General features: G+C 35.1%; 2 protein-coding genes across 2 annotated transcripts; both read left to right on the forward strand.

Annotated features, from left to right (window-relative positions):
* Positions 1 to 347: 347 nt before the first annotated feature.
* On the forward strand, positions 348 to 17,023 carry LOC127448624 (twinfilin-2-like). The gene is made up of 9 exons (XM_051711295.1): positions 348 to 683; positions 5,435 to 5,613; positions 8,947 to 9,042; positions 10,238 to 10,342; positions 10,470 to 10,484; positions 11,410 to 11,535; positions 11,706 to 11,856; positions 11,969 to 12,090; positions 13,874 to 17,023. The coding sequence occupies exons 1-9, from the start codon at positions 587 to 589 to the stop codon at positions 14,039 to 14,041; spliced, it is 1,059 nt and encodes a 352-aa protein (XP_051567255.1). The 5' UTR covers positions 348 to 586; the 3' UTR covers positions 14,042 to 17,023.
* A 138-nt stretch (positions 17,024 to 17,161) lies between these two features.
* LOC127448629 (cytokine-inducible SH2-containing protein-like) lies at positions 17,162 to 20,052 on the forward strand. The gene is made up of 3 exons (XM_051711303.1): positions 17,162 to 17,761; positions 18,519 to 18,676; positions 18,918 to 20,052. Exons 1-3 carry the CDS (start codon positions 17,742 to 17,744, stop codon positions 19,406 to 19,408), a joined length of 669 nt encoding a protein of 222 aa, XP_051567263.1. The 5' UTR covers positions 17,162 to 17,741; the 3' UTR covers positions 19,409 to 20,052.
* Positions 20,053 to 20,383: the final 331 nt, after the last annotated feature.

The raw sequence follows: 20,383 nt of genomic DNA on the forward strand, positions 1-20,383 counted from the left end.
GAACAAAAACAAAGATGCTGACAAATGTCATCACAATGTGGCTTATTCAGTCAAGCAGTTAATTTCTTGCCCAACAGAGGATGATAAGTACTCCAATAAAAAAGTTAAGTGCCCCAGTCCAATCTAGTTTTGTGTAACAGGTTCACATTTGGGGGGATGAATTGTAATTTTTTAATCCAAATACAGTAATTTTACCAACTGGCCCCAAGGCTGTGCTGGAGGAAGAGTCAGACCATTACCCAAGGCCAGACAGTGTGCCTGCTAAATTTGGGGCAAGAGGGATCGGGTTCCTTCTGCAAGCACACACGATCCCGTCCTAGTTACATTAGCCTCCTCTCACACATTTGCTGCTCTCACATTTTCTCTCTTGGATAGCGCACACACACTATCAGACAGCAAGCTCTTAGTTCATACTGCTCGTTTTATATTGCCCTGCTATTGCAACACACAGAAATGGTGCTGATCATTGCTTGAAGATAGTTTGTAGAAAGAAGATCTTCCAGGTGACCCAACCTGTGTGTCCAGCTTTATCCAAATCAGAGGGTTTCTTGGCGGGTAGGAACTGAAGACACTACACTGACCTGCCATGTTTCTGGTCCTGGTGGTTACAGAGGAGTTAAGAGAGTTCCTGGCCAGGGCAAGGAGTGGAACTGGCCGCCTCATCCAGGTGTTGATCAGAGACGGTGAGTGAGGCGGGCATCTGAAGGATCCAGTGAGTTCAAAATAGTTAAAATGGAGAATTTTATGCAGGCACCAAGACTAATATTTTGAGAACAAACCTCTATGGATAATACTAGTTCACACTTGATGACCAATGAATCACTTTAACCCCAAGAGAACATCTTTCAACTAATTCCTACCTGCCTGTAGATCAAGTTCGACTTTAGGTTCCAAATAGTCTTTATGAAAGAGTCTGAAGTGGGAGATGGAGACATGAACATATTGGTGTTCAACGGAGTAAAGATTTCCTATTAGTATATCTTCTCTGTCTACATAACAATTTTTTAGCCTTTGTTTCAACTAACCTTTACAATTAAGTATTAAGATGGTATTATGGTACAGTGATGGTGTCAGATGGTAAAACCATGGTCCTTTTGATTTATAATTACCATATTCATGTACTATGGTATTTACTGTACATGGTACATCAAAGACATGTCCGAAAAGAAATGTTCATGCTATAAATTAATGGCCTTTGAAGAATTTTCCCTTTTTAAAGTTACCAATCAATTATAAATCAAAAGAGTTTGGATATGCAAAAGTAGATATGTTAAAGAATTATCTTGTATCCTAATATATATATATATATATATATATATATATATATATTCAAGAGAAATACTTTAGAAAAACTCCAGATTTCAGCTCAAATCTATGCGCCTTTTAAAACCGACCAGAGACACTGAAAAGAAATCACTGTGAGATCAGTCTGAAAGAAACATCCCAAGAAAAACAAAAGATGTATTTAGCACAATTGAAACCTTTATAAGGTGATAAAATTGATGCATTTTTTGTAGGAGGCCCTTATTTTTTGTTCCATCCAGGAGTCAGATGATATGATGCAAGAGGAACAAAACATATTTCACAATGTGTTTTGATTGTGAAACATGTGAGTTCACAAGGTAGGTCAGATGATGCATCATTTGACGTGGAATCTGTAGGGGTTGAAAAGGGATTTACTGTTCAGAGATCAGAGATGAATGATCAACTGTCCTCTGTTGCATTAAAAGTGCACATGTGTGGGTGAGTGTGTTTGTGCTTGGGCCTGAGTGTCCGGTACTGTTGAAATGTTAGCTCAATATCAGATGACAAGATCCAATTGCTGAGAAGGAAAGGGCAAAACACTATTGAATTTGAGTGAAGTCACTCTGCCATGACCTAACCTCACTTCTGGATGTGTATGCGTACTCTCATGCTGCTACGATTTAGCTTGAGGGGAACTGACTTCATACACCCACTGAAAATCACACTGGTTAAAAGTCATTGCAATAATGGCTTAGAAAAGTTAAATTAGTTCTGTCTATCTGAAGATGTCTGAATCTGGGTTGAGTGGGTTGTATTTGGTTTATAGGGTGCCTTTTAGTCTCACAGAGATGATGTTTCAGGCAGATTTAGAAAGAGTAAACAGGTCAACACAGCGTTTGGGTTCCCGAGTAACATGTTTATTGCAGTCCTTGTTGGTTTTTGACATTGGTCACATGGTCAGCTAGTTATTGTTAAAAGTGATACTGTAGGAGGTTTTTATTTATTTTATTTTTTTATTTTTATTTTTTTTATAAAGTTGACAAAAGTAAGAGGACAATCACTCAGCCAGATTGTGTGTGTGTGTGTGTGTATATGTATATTTATATAGTCTTTTTTGTCATGTATTTGTATGACAGAGCTCAGTGAGATCAGTGAGTGTGCAGGGAGTTAAATATTTTCAAACTGGCACATATGTGTGTGCAGACAACTTTCTGTATGCATGTAAGTTAAAGGCTGATGGAAAGTATGTGTCTGTGCTGATAGCTGGAATGTGTGCAACCTCAGAATAGCAGCTGCTGCAAAAGACCATCAGGAAATCCCCCTCCAAGGTCGTTCTGACTGGTAACATGAATGTGGGTGGATGGTGTTTGTGATAGAAAAAAGTTATTGGCGTGCTAACTAATAGTGTGTGCTCATTAAAGGTTTTTTTCAGTTCAGTGCAAATTCTTTAAATCAGTTTGCAAAACCTTTAGATGTTTTAATCCACAGGCCTTGACTGTGACTCTTATCAACTAACCAGTCATAGCAGGACTATCTTATCATTCATAGCAGGCTTTCAAAAGCAGTGCAACCAACATTAATACAATACTGAAATACTTCAATGCTTCAATGCTGTTTTCCTCCATATAGATTTAAAGACATCAATCATGGCATTTTTCTTAGGCAGATAATTTTGTTTTTGTTGTCTCTACAGTGCTTTTGGATTAAACTCACAAAACTTGTCAAGAACACACAAATTTCACCCAAAAATCAAAAGAAATAATCTGTAGGGCCTTTATATATGAAAATAATTTCACATTCCAAAATTATTTTTTAAGCATATATATGTAATTTATATATATACTGTATATATATAATGAAAAAACAAAATAATTATAATTGTTTTTAATATTTATTGCCTTTATTGTATCATGATGTATTACAGTAACTGTAACAGTAATAAGAATCACCATTGAGAACAACGGGAATAACAGGTAACCATGTTAATGAGATTTTGTGGAGAAAATGGGCTTAACTGTCATAAAAATGTCAAAATGAAAAAAAAAAGATTTTTTTTTATTTTTTAATAATAAATCTAAAAATATGAAAAATATGCTTCATTTTGATGCTAAATATAATTTCTTTCTCCATTCTTTTTTTTTTTTTTTTGCAGTGAAATTTGACTTGAACATGTTATTGTGAGATTCCCTCTCCTGAATATGTATCAAATTTTTTTATATTTGTCTCATTCTACTAAAATTTGAGCATAATCGATATGTTTTTAAAAATAAAAATAAGAAAACTCAGCACTCTTTGGATTAGCACTTATAGGCCTAATGTGTGTATGAAGAAGAGCTGAGGACAGAGGGGGAAGGAAGAAGATAGTACTGTTAAGTAGATTATTGATGTGATAAGAGATTCATAGCGAGGAACATAGTAGTTAAGCTGGGTGGTGACACCTGAAAGCAGTGGGTGGGGCGGTGGAGGACGTGCTCCAGAGCAGTACACTGTTCACAGGGAAGGATAAGGAGGACAGGATGAAAGATGACCCAATAGAAAAGATGGAGCCTTCCAGGATGTCATCATGGTGGATAGATATTGGGAGTGTTTGTCCAAGTTACATGTGTCTCAGTGTGATGTGATCAGTGTGAAGTTTGTAAGCTGAGACAAAAGAGTAAGGACATAAAGAACCAATCTGATCAGGTGTGACATTTGTGTCATTGAATGTGCTTACATCAATAATATACACTATCCTATTTTGTGTGTGTTCACACACACACATTTAAAGTCCCCATTAAATCAAAATGAGACTTTTTTTTGGCTTTTAGTTCATGTATGTTATAGCTTAGAGGCATCTAAGCCATTGTAAATGTTTATAAAACTGTTAGACTGTTCACTGTTAGAAGAAAATTTACAGACTTGAGCTTCTGGGAAAACAGACCAAAAATATTATGCGCTACAGAGATTTATGTCCAATCAAATGCACTCTAGATTGAGAATGGTCCTCCTCCTAATACCACAAATGACTAGCAAGTATCAAATCATGGTTCATGTTTTTATTTTTATTTTTAAAGGGACATGCCCTTGGATGTGCACCTTCCAAACTTCCTTTTAAAAGGAATATATTTCAACACAGGACAGAAGACTGTGCTTGTCAAGCTATTTCATGGTGTCTTTAAATATTGCGTTGTTTGATTTGCTGATTAGCGAATACAGTGGTGATTTTACAATTATCAAATTAAATATTATTATGCACCAAGTTTTTTCATGTACAGTAGATACCACAGAGGCTTTTAATACTAAAGAGGTGTTGAAGTATACTTTGGACATTACTGTAAACTTATAGAGGCCAGAGTCTATATAAAAATAAACTCTTTTTATAAGGGCATAATTTTCTTCCAAGAACTGTGTTGTGATGAGAAGTTTATGAGACCAATAAATAAAATAATAATAAAAAAAAAAAATTATATATAACAAAGGGCCCTTAAAACTCACACGTTATTGTTATTGCTTTCACTGGAAGTGCTGACTTAAACTTTTATGACTTTGTCATAATTATTTTTTTATTTTATTTTTTTTAATCCTGTGTTCCTGAAGTATATAATGCCTACATGTGCATAGCTACTGTGAATACTGTGCACATTATGAGTACACAAACAATTGATATGAGTTATCATTCATGTGGTAAAGATCATGTATACTATATTGTGAATAATTTATTGTTGCATTGTCTATAATGTTTTGTTTACAAAACAGTTCATAGTACTTACTGATACAATAGCATTTTTAGCAAGTGGGTGAATGTTGGGTCAGTATTTATAATGGGCACATTAAAGTTTTTTGTTTTTTATCTTTAATCAACTATCCTTTGTCACACTGACTGATATTAACACAAATGGAGGGCATATAGGATTACATTATATGGCTAAAAATGTATACACACACAGTATATAAAACTATATTGGGTAAAAGATACAAGGTGTGTCATGTACTTTTTATAGAAGGTAGATAATGAATAATATTTCAAGTAGATGAAAGTAGATAATGGATAATAATTCACTTATTTTTTTATCAGCAGTGTTACTCAAGGCTAGCCTTGTAAACATATTTCATGCAACATAACATGTTATGCAATGGATATTTGGTATTGTTGTGTGTGATTTCGATTGCACTAGATTTGTGATGAGAGCTTTTTGAATATGTGTTTCAGAGCAGCTGGTGCTAGGGGCGTACAGAGAGCCACGTCAGAGCTGGGACAAAGACTATGACCATTATCTGCTTGCTCTGCTGGATCCTCATGAGCCCTGTTACATTTTTTACCGTCTAGACTCCAAAAATGCTCAAGGCTATGAGTGGCTCTTCATCTCCTGGTCACCTGACCAGTCTCCTGTAGGTTGAACATACAGATATGATGATGTATTGCTATTTGTGTCAACTTGAAATTCCACCAAACAGATATTAACAGGCTTTTTCTGTTTCCTTTTTACTTTCTTAATTAGTGGCGTAGCTCTTCCGCACCATTTGCACTATATACATGACATATCTCAAATTGTGCAGCATGTTGAGGAAATGCCTGATATTACTTTTCTAATCGATCAGTCTTCCAAGCGATCAAACGGTTTTGCCGATTTGCTGTTTTTGCTGGTTTATCGGTTTTGCCGATTCATTGGTACCGATAGTTGCTTTTTTTGTAAATTATCAGTAAACATTAGCGCAGATAGTTCTTAGATTTTTCCCCATGGAGGGCACTGGAGGATTCTAGAGCACGACCACAGCCTTCTATTTAAAAAATTAAATAAAATAGAACTATTGTTATTCAGTTATTGCCCTTTTCCACCAAATTATTTATCAGCATCGACAAAATCCATTATCGGTTGACCTCTAATATAGGACCCCTCCGCACAGTGTCGGGGCCCTAAGCACCCTGTCAGGGTTTAATTTGTGATAATGACTTGTTGACTGTAGATTATCCTGCTTATGACATGGAAACTTAGCAAATAAATAATTAAATGGATATAAAATAATGATTTGAGTTGAAATTATGTAAATATATAAGAAAGTGACCACAGTGACTCCAGAAAGAACTGAATTCCACCTCCGGTTTTTGTTAGAGTTCTGTTGGTGTTTATAATGCGAAAATGACCGTCTGCCTACTCATCATGATTATAACAAGACAAGTTACCAAATAAATAAATAAATGGCCATGAAATATTGATTTGAGTTGAAATTATGTTATTAGCTCATGTGTAGAGATTGCAGAGCAGGGTTGAGCAAAATTCAGAATTTCAGAATGAACTCCCTTTTAACTCATGAGTTGGAATTTGAATTGAAATTTGTTGAATTTTAATTCAAGGAAATTCAACACAGTCACACTACACTATTTCATTAGGCCAAGACACATTTTGTGACAAGTAATTACTTTATAATTGTTTTTTACCTAGTATGCTTATTTATTCCCTAATAAGTAGATATATATTTTTCAACATCTCTCTATATAAAAAAATAAAAATAAAATGAACATAGACATCAAAAGATTGTATTTTTGCCGTACAGCTTCAGTAATGGTCCACCACGTTGTTTTCAGATCACTTCATTATCAAATATTAAATTTGAATCTGTTGTTTAATATATTGAGCAAATTAGGACATTCCTGGAAATAAAATGAAAATGTATTAAATATAGTAAAATAATTAAAATACAAATTTATATAGGTGGCATTTTAAACATTGCACATTTTATTATATTTATTATTGATTATTAATACTGTAAAAAGTGATCTGTTTGTATAACAAAGAAATTAAGTTTACACTGCTTTAAGTTGAATTAATCTACTAAATTAACTGAGCTGAAAATGTCAACCTGTCATGACTCTTAAATATAAACTACACATATAACATATTTAACAATTACATATTTAAATTAAGTAACTTTAAAACGATTTATTAAACTCTGTCAACTTAGTCCTATGACAGTTGTTTCCTTTATTTACAGGATTATTAAACAATATTTTGAGCATCTCCTGTACATTTCTATAAACATATTTCATGGAGAGTGATGTGCTTGGTGTTTTAATAATATCATAGTTTTCCTCATCACAACACTTGAGGGAAAATTAAAAAAAAAAAAATACTTAAGAGGCATACAAAGACCTCAACACAAAACACAAGGTTTAAATAAATAAATAAAATTAAACTACATTTTATTAGAGAAAAAAACTCTTCCTGACATCGCAAAACAACAAGTTACCATGACAACAAAATTAACAATAAATGTAAAACCATTCAAATGGCCAAACAATGCGACCATATTTATGCCCCAGTGCATGCTGGGAAGAGGGTAAATGGAACAGAACCACATAAACATTTGGTTTGTTTTGTGGTCACATAAAAGGCCAATTTGAACTCAAATAAATGCATTAATCCAACTCGCTTCCGTGCTTGTTGGTTTGACTTAAAAGTATGTTGTAAAATAAAAGCTGCAGTGAGATGTCGTCACGGTATGCAAGCAGGACCCAAATGCAGGAATTAGTAAAATAAACGATTTTATGAAAAGAAAAACAAACAGGAAACACAAAACTCACGAGGGAGAAAACTGGTAAGAACACAAAAAGAACTAAACACGATAAACAAACTGATAAACAAGATAACAAACCAGACAGAGGAGAAACATATGAATACAGGACAACAGACATGAGAATGAAACAATCCGACAAACACAAGACGAAAGGGAGCACAATATATACAGACAAGGCAGAAGAGGAAACAGGTGAAGACAATCAACATTACAAGGATTAACTAGGAGTGAGGCAAGAGGGAATGAGGGGGCAGAGTTGGGAGAGCACATGGCAAATGTACACATTAGCCTAAGCCATGTGCTCATACATAAAACAAACTCACACAGATGAAAAACTGACAAAGACAGAAGGGCGGACAGAGACGGATCATGACAGATGCATTACTTGAGTTGATAAAAACTACAATAATCAAGTAAATCTTTCTATATATTTAGCATTGTTTACTTGATCTAACAAATGTGTTTTTTTACAGTGTAATGTTTCTGGAAATACCCCATTTGTTATGCATATGATAATTTGATAACATGTTTCATGTTATACTTTCATGTTATATGGATAAAAAAAATAAAAAAAATTTAAAACGTGAAATATGAATATGAATTTCTTTGAATTTCATTCCATTTTAATACTTCCTTAAATTCAAATTCGAAATGCAATTCTACATCCTCTTTGCTACCTCAATTCAAATTCAACCCAAATTCAGGAATTGAATTGGCATTCTTCATTCAATTCTGAATGGTGCACAACCCTGCCGCGGAGTGATACGAGAAGAGGTAACTTGCAATGCACAGACGACCAAAGGAAATATCACGAAATATCACTTTATGCCCGTATGTGTGGCCATTATTATGAAATATCAGACCGCTGAATGGCGCGATTGACCAGTCAGTATCGAGTATTCTATAGAACTGTGTAATAAACACTCAGAACATAGCAATAAATATGAAATACTTAGAAAAGCCCTGGCAACCACCCATATTCTTGCTTTGTGACGGCAAGTTTTGTAAAGGCAAGCACCACTTAAATTTTATTCAGAATATTTAAAGATCTAGTTAACAGTGATAGGGTATATCATACCACACAATTGGTTAGTGTTTACTGTTACTGTTAATTAATTTATTAAAATGAGAGTTTGTCTTTTGGTACAGGTTCGACAAAAAATGTTGTATGCTGCCACTCGTGCCACAGTTAAGAAAGAGTTCGGTGGTGGACACGTCAAAGATGAGATATTCGGCACAGTTGAGGTACTGGCATACACATGAATATCAATGAATTTATTTATTTTTTTCTCTCTATATACACTGTAGATTTAGAATGGAAGCATTATTTGATTTTCTTCTTAAAATGTGTTCAGAATTCAGAATTTTTCCACTAACCAATGCTTCACCATGTGACTTATTGACTACACAGAAAATGTTTACATGATTTTTGCTTCTGTGAATGGTCAATAAAGCCATCATGAGGGACAGGTGATGATAAATCAACCTGTTAACTGTCTTCACCTGTCAGTCAATTACCCTGAAGCTGTATTATTTACTGTAGAAAAAGTTTTCAGTAGACCACCATGTCCCTTTATTTAGAAACAAGACTCTTGGGATGGTTCTAGCAATATTCTTGGAAATGATTACCAGTCATGGTCAACACAGATAGAACTAAAAATAAACAGTATGCATACACACACCATATTGAACAAGCAACTTCACAATTTTACACTTAAAAATGGCACACAGGTTTTTTTTTATAAGTACGGCATTTTTTATAAACAATTACTTTCTGATAATTTTGTTGTGTATTGGCTTTTCCGTTGTTTTATGGCTCTGTTTTATTGTGTTGTGGCTTAATTTTGTTATATTTTTATCTTTTATTTGCTTTGCTAATTTGGTTGTGTTGTGTACCATTCAGCCACCATACCCAATACATGGCAGATTCTTATATTTTCTTCACATTTCAACTTATAGAAGTGTAAGTTTTTACTGTAGTTAAGATAAATCAATTTGCTTATTTGCATATGGAGATAAATGGTGAAATTGATAAATATATATGTAAATAAGATCTAAAAACATAAATCCCAAAAGAAGTGCATATCATATTTATTGTTTTTACTTCAGGGAAGAAATTTTTTTATAATCTTCTATTTTATTTAAATAAAAGAGAGAGAAGTTACACCTGTACAGTACCTGTACGGCCCTTCTTTATCAGGGTTATATTTTCTGTTTTTATTGTATATCTTATCCGTGATTCATGCAAACTAAAATGTCAGATTTGTTTTATCCATACAAAATTAAATTAAAGCTTAATTAAGACAATTGTAAAAACAAATATCAGAGAAATTATAACAAAACTTGCACTGGTTGTTTGTGACTGATAAATTGATCAATAAATTAATATTCATTTAGTTAGATTTGTGAGTGAAACTCTTTTCTTTTTCCCAATCATCAGGAGGATGTTTGTCTTCAAGGGTATATGTGTCATTTGACATCGTGTTCTGCACCAGCACCACTTACAGCTGCTGAACAAGAGCTACAGCGAATCAAAATCACAGAGGTGAGAGAAGACTGTAGCCATTAATCTAAATTAATACATCATATTAATGGTGTGTATCAACAAATTACTTGGGCTCTTTGTTAAATTTGAATTTTAATATATTCTTTGTGAATTTTTGTGATTACAGGGTAGAGTTAAACAGGTGAGTGCCTACACTTAAATACTAAAAAAAAACATTTGCGGGGGCCTGGGTAGCTCAGCGAGTATTGACACTGACTACCACCCCTGGAGTCGCGAGTTCGAATCCAGGTCATGCTCAGTGACTCCAGCCAGGTCTCCTAAGCAACCAAATTGGCCCGGTTGCTAGGGAGGGTAGAGTCACATGGGTTAACCTCCTCGTGGTCGCGATTAGTGGTTCTCGCTCTCAATGGGGCGTGTGGTAAGTTGTGCGTGGATCGCGGAGAGTAGTATGAGTCTCCACATGCTGTGAGTCTCCACTGTGTCATGCACAACGAGCCACGTGATAAGCTGCACGGATTGACTATCTCAGAAGCAGAGGCAACTGAGACTTGTCCTCCACCACCCGGATTGAGGTGAGTAACCGTGCCACCATGAGGACCTACTAAGTAGTGGGATTTGGGCATTCCAAATTGGGAGAATATGGGACAATAATAATAATAATAAATAAATTTTAAAAAAGAAAGAAAAAAACATTTGCATTTCATATACATTCGGCCAGCATGTTCAACAACGCTTTACTTTTACTTCCACTTATATCCATTATATCATCTCTCGTCATTTACAATCCACAGATGGATATGCAGAACAAATTACTAATTCATACATGAATTTATCCAAACAACAGAACTGCCATCTACAGTGCTAAGACTACCAATACAGTGTCCTGAGTGGACATTGTTTAGAAGGAGAAACGGCATTAAACTGCTTTGCTGTTTATAATAATGTAATAAAGCATGGTAAACAAATTAGACTTGTGCAGCTAGTGCAGATATATTGACAAAGACTGTAAGATCTTAGTGTAATTAACTTTTTTTTATTATTATTCTGTAAGGTTTGGAACTGTTTGTGATAACAAATTGGTTGTCTTTGTATTTGGGTGTCTATAGGTGAAAACTGAGATCACTGTGGACCCTAAACATCAGACTCTACAGGGTCTTGCCTTCCCTTTACAGGCTGAAGCTAAACGTGCTCTACAGCAGCTCGCAGAGAGACACATCAACTACATCCAACTAGTACGACACAGACATACACATTTAGGGTGAATTCAGGTAAACTGGGGGACTTGGCATTTAGATAAATAGCAAAAGTGGCTCAATGTATCTGGATTCACCCTATATTTTTGTTCTTAGCAGACACAAAATGCATTTTTTTTTTCATTCCACTTTTTGTATTCTGTCTATAGAAGTTGGACACAGAGAAGGAAACGATCGAACTTATTCACACCAACCCAACAGACATCCGTGATCTACCCTGCCGGATCCCCCTGGACACACCCAGATACCACTTCTTCCTCTACAAGCATTCACATGAGGGAGACTACCTTGAGTCTGTGGGTTAGTCTGACTTGTATTCTTCATCCTGCATTCCTTATACACACCTTACCCATAGCTATTTGTACAACACTTGATTATCTATTTACATGCCTTCCTCTATTACTTTCCATAGTGTTTATATACTCCATGCCAGGATACAGCTGTAGTATCAAAGAAAGGATGCTGTATTCTAGCTGTAAGAGTCGACTTCTGGAGGACGTAGAGAGAGACTTCCACCTGGAAGTGGCTAAAAAGGTAAACCCGTATTACATCTTTCTTTTTACTAGTTTTCAAAATTCACACTATTTACTTTCTTAATACACATTAATATTGTGCAAGACCCATCAGTGCATGGTATTGCAGAGAAAACATAATCCTTCATCGAAATGCAATAATTTGATCCATCTCTGAAAAATCGGCTATTTATTCATGTTAACCAATAGCCAAATAGCTATTTAGGCATTCTTTTAGGCTACTGTTGTAGGTAATGGAGCTTTTCTAAAATATAATATTTAACAATTTAATATTTAACACAGTAATTTAATGCAGGTAAAAATTAATGTTATAAAGGTTATGCCAATAATAGCAAACAACTATATATTTGATCAACAGATATTACCATTGGGATACATTAAAATGCTCTGGAAAGTAAACTTGGCTTTCAGCTTCCAAATCCTTGCCAAAAAGCAAACTCAAAAGTGGGTTCATGTGTTTCAGGAGTAAGTAGTCCTCCAAAATCTACAGCAAACTTACATTTAGTTCTGGCTCAATTTTGGTACGGAATTATCCAATCAAATCCTGATGGATAAAATCAAGTCACTCCCTACAATTTACTTCTCAGAAATATTTAAGTAAAGTGGTTTTCGAATGGTTTCATGTTGATTATAATGAATAGTAGACACTTACAGGACAGTTGTATAATTATATACTGTATATATACAGTACAGAGAGTGTATATATATATTATATTATAACATACAGTTATTTATATATATATATATATATATATATATATATATATAAATAACTGTATGTTCTACAACTATATAGGGGAGACCGTCACATCATGGCAAGATCTCAGTAACAATATGTTTTGGAGTCAAAAGTCCAATTGTGCAAATGTGTGTTGTCTCTAGCAGAGGTTTTATATGTTGGTTTCAAGCAACTACGTCAAAAATCATATTTCTATTAATGCTCTTGGGTAAACAAGCAAACATAATCAAATCACACCAGCAAACATTCAGGCAGGGGTCAACTATATAATAAAGGAATATTTTTTTACTGAATGGTTTAAATGTGTTCTTAAGACAAAGGTATTTTTCAGGTTGGTAATTCAGGTTAGGGCATGTTGTCACATTTTTATCAGGGCAGATTGTCGCATGTGTTTGAAATGTCATACATTTATACAATTTATTACTTACAATATTTGTTGGCCAAAACGCTTTGATATTTTTGTACGTTACCTTTTCCATTTTTATAGTTTAATGAATCCCATAATTGTTTAACTTTTTTAATTTAGCTGAAAAGCCTATAATAGGCTGTTTAATGCTGGCATATATTTAAAGAGAGATGTAGATTTTGTTTTGGGGTTGTAATGGTAGGGTCACATTCCACAGTCATCCCACAATGTTCACATGAAAACTACGCCCAAATTCCATTGTAACAACTTCCTCCATATAGTGTGGCAATGTGCCTCGCTATTGGGGCATGTGTCACAAACACCAACGTGTGTTCAATTAACGTGTCAACGTGTGTTCAATTAACGTGTGTTCAATTAACTGTCTTTTTCCCAAGGCATGTGCGGTGAATATGTTCAATAGCTTTTTTGTAGGCTTCAAGGTATGTAACTATGCAAAAATTGACAATCAAAAATAAAAAAAACACTCTTAGAAATATTCACTGTAGTAAAAAAGTGTGACAACTAGCCCCGGTCTCCCCAAGTCAATGTAATACTCTCAGTGTCAGCGCACTCAGCTCGGTGAAAGCCAAAAAACTAAATTCTCTAATCATTTGTGTGTTTCTATGATTTTTCATTCAGTTGGAAATTGAAAGTGGAGAAGAGCTGACAGAGGAGTATCTGTATGATGAGGTCCACCCTAAGCAGCATGCCCACAAGCAAGCCTTCGCCAAACCTCGTGGCCCTGCTGGCAAAAGGGGAAACAAACGTCTCATCAAGGGAGGTGGAGATAATGGTGGGAACAGCTAGAAAGGAGAGAGACAGAGAGGAAGAGAGAAATGGAACATTTAAGGAACTTCAGTTGTACCTTAAATGTTCCACAGTTCCCTTTTTTCCCCATGGGGGTATTGCTTATCCTACAGGGAGAGAGACGGAGACATTGGAATATTGTGTTTAGATTTTGTTGATTTTATTTTACTTTCTTCGGCTTGTATTTACTCTGTCATTAGATGTTTGTTTGTTTGGCGTGCTAAGTTCTAACATGCATATCTTTGAGAAAGAGGAAAACTCAGGAATTCATTTGGTCTCTGTAAATTTTCTGAGCATATTTTTCTACATAATCTCATACATGAATACATGCACACACATTCACAACCAATTCTTCTGGTTCTCTGCACTCAAAATAATTTTGATCAGTTTTACTGCTATATTACAATTGTTTATTGTGAAAGATGGTAGATAGTTCATAATATTTTAAAACGTGTTTGTGGTTTGTATCTTCTTGGTTTAGAATAAAGGAAAAGAATAGGCATGTTTAGACTGAGAGGCCTTTTAAATACTAAAGAAGCAGAAAAAGGCACACACGTTTATACACACACACCAGAGCCAAATCTGACACGTAAACAGAATGTGATATTACTTGACTACGTGAGAGCTAATCAATTGGTTAAGTAACAGATGCTCAGATATGCTGAACAGTCAGGGTTGGGAGGGTTAATATTCCACTACAGATTACAGAATACATGCTGTAAAATGTCATTTGTAACGTATTTCGTTAGATTACTCAAGGTCAGTAATGTATTCTAAATACTTTGGATTACTTCTTCAGCACTGGTAGATTTTTTCACTTGTTTTGACTATAAAAACTCTGCCAGTACAAAACAGTTAAAAATACATTCTCTGAAAAACCTAAATATCTTATGCAGTGTTGTTTCTAACACAAGATAAATCAAACTGATCTTGTTTTAAAGATTTTTAGATATTTTTACAGGAAAACAATACAAAAATTATTATCAAGAATACGACTTTTGCCCTAATATCAAAGGTCTTACTAGAAAAAAAATGATAATCTAACGTGAATTTTCTTAATAAAAAAAAATATGATCGTGCCTGGTAACGTGCATGTAAAATGGCTAGAAATAGCATTTTAAATTAGCGTAAAGCTGACAATTTACACAAGGTTTATTTCTATTTCTTCTGCTCCAAACTTACTTCAAACTTACTTCTCTGTCTGCTTGTATGAATGTAACGCATCATAAGAAAGTGTTTCACTGCTGTTCAAATGCACTTTGGATCGCATCATTTATATATATAAATGTTTTCCATCTGAAAGGACTAAATATTAAATGAAACAAATGACAATAAAATGCAAAGTAATCTCTTCAGTAATCAAAATACTTTTTGAATGTAACTGTATTCTAATTACCAATGATTTAAATTGTAACTGTAGTGGAATTCAGTTACTTATATTTTGTATTTTAAATATGTGGTCCTGTTACATGTATTCCATTACTCCCCAACCCTGTGAACAGTGCAGATATGTGTTTAAACATGTGAATCAGACTCGTTTTAAGATGAACATTCTCTATCATTTTTTGGTATATCTCTTTTATTTATGTATTTTATAGTTACAAGAGAAAATTATTAAATATTAACATATCATAAACATACCCTGTAAACATCTTTCATGTTGACTTGTGTCCTGCCCCCTCCTATTTTAGTGTCATACACATCATTTTGTGTGTAAGGATCTGTTAGTTAGTAATCAGACAAAATCCAAATAAAGCTTTTGTTCTCTTAACTTTAAATGTAATTATAATGCAACAACATGTGTGTACATAATAAGTACATTGTATCAAATGGTTAAGTACATAGTAGTTAAGGCCACCTAATGTAAAGTGGGTCCATTAGTGTCTAAATGTCACTAAATGAAAACATGTTTACTGGGTAAATTAATGTCTTCTTTGTTACATTTGACATGGATCATTTATATTTATTTTATTTCCAATATAATACTCAAATAAAAGACATATGGAGAGCATTTCAGTGTTGATTATTAGGTTGAGCAGTCATACACAATACAATAAAGTGTAACTAATTGACACATACAGTATGTCTATTGGCCTTTTTTTTTTTTTTTTTTATCAAAATCAAGATTTTTGTTTAAAATGTATACAGAAAAATGACTCTAGGTCATGTGACTGGTCACCTTGTACATTTTTCATAATTTTTAATCACATTTTGCATTTACAAGTTTATTTTAAAAGGTCCAGCACTGTGACAAAAGCATCTTTAAAAGTAGAAATAGTCTCCCAAAAGTCACAAAAGCTGTATGCATAATGATTATAAAGACACAACACTAATTCAAATAGTCTTAGATGAAGTATAGGATTTCACACTCAAGAACATCATCCTCCCAAAAATATTCTTACATCAAATACCCAATTTGCAGTACATTACAGTCTACAGGCTACAGCCCCTCTCATGCATTGCTTATAAACATAATATTACATAAATACAAATAGCTTCTCGGTGGCCAGTTTGGTGGTTATTATTTATTTGGTGGCTCAAGATCTATTCCCAGCATTAGGAAATATTCCAATAGGAGATTAGGGTAGGCAAAACCGTAATTGTGATTTAAAATGCAACACAATCCGGTATCCTCTAGATGGCAGTAAAAACAAGCGTTTTGAACGAACGTCACATAAAAAAAAATACAAAACGCATTCAGGCATGGCTAACAATCAGATGCTAAACTGCTCAAACATATCATAATGTAAATATTTAATTTTTTCTTTTCAAATATAATTAAAGGTGCATAAACCTAGATAAAGGTTTTCTGACTTTATAAAAGTTGTCATTATGTTAACATCTAGTGTTTTAATCCTCCAGATTAAAGCAATGTATTTTTGTCTGCTATTTTCAGTTTTTAAAATCGACATTTTGTCTTATATAATATATGTTTCTTATGCACCATATACTATCATTACGTTAAAAAAAAAAAACAGTAAACCAATGGTTAAACTGGTTTGCAGAGCGACGGAGGCGGGGCTTCAGCAAAAAGGAGCGAACTGATTGGCTTAGCTTCGTGCAGGTGTTCAGTTTTCCTGGAAAGTTCTTGGAACGCTAGAAGTTTCACGAGAAACGCTGTTTTCATCCACAAATGTCAATCACAAACAGCAGGAATCAATTACTGACCATCGCCACAATAAAACTCCCAAATGAGTCGCTCAAGGAGCTTTCTGGTGCTCATTCAGAACTCACGAGACTGCTGTATGCTTGAATGATAGAGAGGGGATTGATTCTCTGGGTTTCAAAGAGCTGTACTGGCGATGGCGTCACAGGCGCTAAACAGGGGATTCTCGGAAAACAATTTCTGGGAAGTCAGATGAGATGAACAAGTCAAACCCCGCATTGTTCCGCTTCTTGTTCAGTTGTAGGGCATGAGCTATACAGAAACGCAGCTCATTTTCGAGAACCATGTCCGCCTCCGCGTTACCGGCTCGTGTAGTTTGTTAAATACATTCTTCACGCCGCGCGCACTTACATGACAGACAGCGATAGACTCATCATGACGTTAATTAACAACCTGCCTATGGTTGAGAAATATAACTGAGCTGTTTTCATCATCATTAGAGGAAAGCGAGATAATTTTTTAAAGCTTGAGTAAGACCTCAGGAACAAAGAAACTTACAGGAATCCGTCAGCCATCAAACCGTTCATCTTCACAATGATTCTGTGCGTTCAAGGGTAAGTTTTATTGGCTAGTTCCTAATAAGAATATATCATAAGAAAATAACTGCACTTAAAATGTTATCATCTAATAGGCTAGTTACTGAACGGAATACAAGACAATCTTCTTGATGTTGCTCAGCATCCTGTAAAAGGCGTATGTGGGCTCACATGAAATTATATAGACTAATCATTAATCATCAACGGCAAAACAACATAAGCAGTGTTACATGCTTTCTGTCTATAAATGGTCAGAAACATAACAGACGGTTCTGTTTTTTTTTTTAAGATATTGGGAAGCTCAGCAAGAATTCACTGGAAAGGATCATGGCTGCAATATAAAAATTATTATAATAAAATATTAAGTTACACTGCGTTAGTATATGCCTAAATGTAACAAGTAGAGTCAGAAATTAGCCAGAGCTTGGAGCAAAAATGCCCATGATAATCATTTCCATGCATCAAAATAAATAAATAAATAAAAATGCCCGTTAATATGGTTGTTTCTAAAAGGGAATTATCTCGTTCTATTTCTGTTACACGTAAAATAAAAGTTGCATTTTAAAGAATGAAACTATGAAAATACCTGAAACAGCAACTTTCAGAAAATCAGTTGCGCTCATTTGAGAAGACATGATTAGCGCCAAGACAAATACTGCTGTTGAACTTTCGTGTTGAGTCGTCATTATTTTAATGAGTTGTCAGTTTTGAGTATTTTTAGTTTTAAATTCGGGTTGATTGTCCCCTATTTTAAATGTTGTTGTTTTTTTTACAGCCCAAGGGCTCATTTGCCTGATACCTCCGATCTGATGGTCGGATTTCCGGTGATGACCTTCTCTTCTCCTCGATGTATCCACGCTACCGTTACATTATGGAAACCTAGTAATGATTTTAGAGCCATCACCAACAATTTCTCCTATTTGGATACCGCAGGTAGAGTAAAAATGTCCCCTTCCTTAAATAAAGAAATTCAAATAATCACAAAATTGAATTTGTTGCAACTTATGGTACATTCATAAACTTAACACATTAAGGTTCTCATGGCATTTTACCCGCATTTGCATCCCTCTATCTATCCCATGTAAAATCGCCAGTAATAACTTTCTGTTAAGTACTGTGTATATGACAGAAAATGAGTGCAACCATTTCAGTAACCACTTCCTCTTTTTTCCAGGTTGGTACTGGGGTGCCATCACTGCCAGCGAGGCCCACTCTGCCCTACAGGGGGCATCGGAGGGTACCTTCCTGGTACGGGACAGCAGCCACCCTCTCTATATGTTGACACTGTCTGTTAAAACTTGCCGTGGGCCCACGAATGTTCGCATTGAGTACAGTCTAGGACGTTACCGTCTAGACTCCTGTTCCCCATCCAGATCTCGCCTGCAGTCCTTCTCTGACGTACCCAGCCTTGTACAGCACTATGTGGGCTCCAGGACCAAGGAGCAGGGGGAAAAGACTGAGGAGTCCGATCCTGTATCTTCATTAACACAAAAGGAATGTGCCATGTTGCTTAAACTCAAAAAACCGATCCATCATCCTCAGGCCTTTCCTTTGCTGCAACATCTTACACGCTTGGTCATCAACAGACACACTACCTGTACAGAGAGCCTCCCTCTACCAAGACCGTTACTTCAGTACCTACAGGATTACCCGTTCCATCTCTGATATTGCCAAGGAAACGCAAACCATGGCCAATCACTCCAGATGGATGTTATCATTCTATTTATGGAGGCAAATGGGGCCTAGAAGCTTAAGAATGTTTGGCCATAAAGAGACAGAGGTTTGGATCAAAAGCAATGTTGTCCACTTGAAGAGTTGACCTTTTAATGGTCAGCAAGTCTATCTAGATAGACAGATACTTTGTTTATAGCCAAGGGGGATTGAGCCAAGACATATCCAAATATTGACTTATGGAGAGGCAAGCCATGAATCAACTTTGATGTCATGCTGCTAAAGCTGTGTGAGCTTAGACCACAGGCTTGGGGTTTATGATGAATTTAATGTTCGTGAAACTTTGACGAGGGTAAAACGACCCCTTTAGTAACGGTTCTAAATGAGAACACGCAGCTTGTCGGAAACGGTGAGCTCATGAAAAGCACATAGCTTGGTCTTTAGCACTCTAGAGGCAAGCTTCACAGCACTGCCTTTACTGGAACTGTTTTTCCTTGAAAGTGAAATGCAATTAAACGTTTTTGACTATTTTAATCATTAAGATTTACATATTTTTTTTCTATTCCCACAATGTGGAGTTTGTATGTATTTATGGATAAAAAGCCTTTCATTTTATAATAAAACTGACAATCACATGACATTCTGTTGTTTTATCCTGCATTTTCATACTAAATTGGTGTCATCTGACATGTTTGAGAATAATAATACAATTAATATATAATATTTTTAATTACAATTATGTAAAAGTATGTGCCATGGAAAAAGGGGCCTATTAAGATGAAGACAGGCAATTATTCACTGTTCACCTAGAGAGAGGGAGACTTTAATGTGACCCAGAACTATGGAACTTTTTCATAGAAGGGAATAGATACAGAATGCTTAAGCACTACAGAGAATCAAACAATCAGACTCTCTCCACTTCTAAGCACTTGCCATCCAGTAAGTGTCTCGAACAAGGTCATTCAGGGT

Source organism: Myxocyprinus asiaticus, chromosome 12 (assembly GCF_019703515.2).
Source record: "Myxocyprinus asiaticus isolate MX2 ecotype Aquarium Trade chromosome 12, UBuf_Myxa_2, whole genome shotgun sequence".
Taxonomy (NCBI): Eukaryota; Metazoa; Chordata; class Actinopteri; order Cypriniformes; family Catostomidae; genus Myxocyprinus; species Myxocyprinus asiaticus.

Coding starts and splice junctions, on each gene's coding strand:
- LOC127448629 (XM_051711303.1), top strand. CDS start 17,742: ATGATTCTGTGCGTTCAAGG. Junction 17,762..18,518: donor ATGATTCTGTGCGTTCAAGG/GTAAGTTTTATT, acceptor TTTTTTTTACAG/CCCAAGGGCTCATTTGCCTG. Junction 18,677..18,917: donor CTCCTATTTGGATACCGCAG/GTAGAGTAAAAA, acceptor TCTTTTTTCCAG/GTTGGTACTGGGGTGCCATC.
- LOC127448624 (XM_051711295.1), top strand. CDS start 587: ATGTTTCTGGTCCTGGTGGTTACAGAGGAGTTAAGAGAGTTCCTGGCC. Junction 9,043..10,237: donor AGATATTCGGCACAGTTGAG/GTACTGGCATAC, acceptor CCCAATCATCAG/GAGGATGTTTGTCTTCAAGG. Junction 11,857..11,968: donor AGACTACCTTGAGTCTGTGG/GTTAGTCTGACT, acceptor TACTTTCCATAG/TGTTTATATACTCCATGCCA.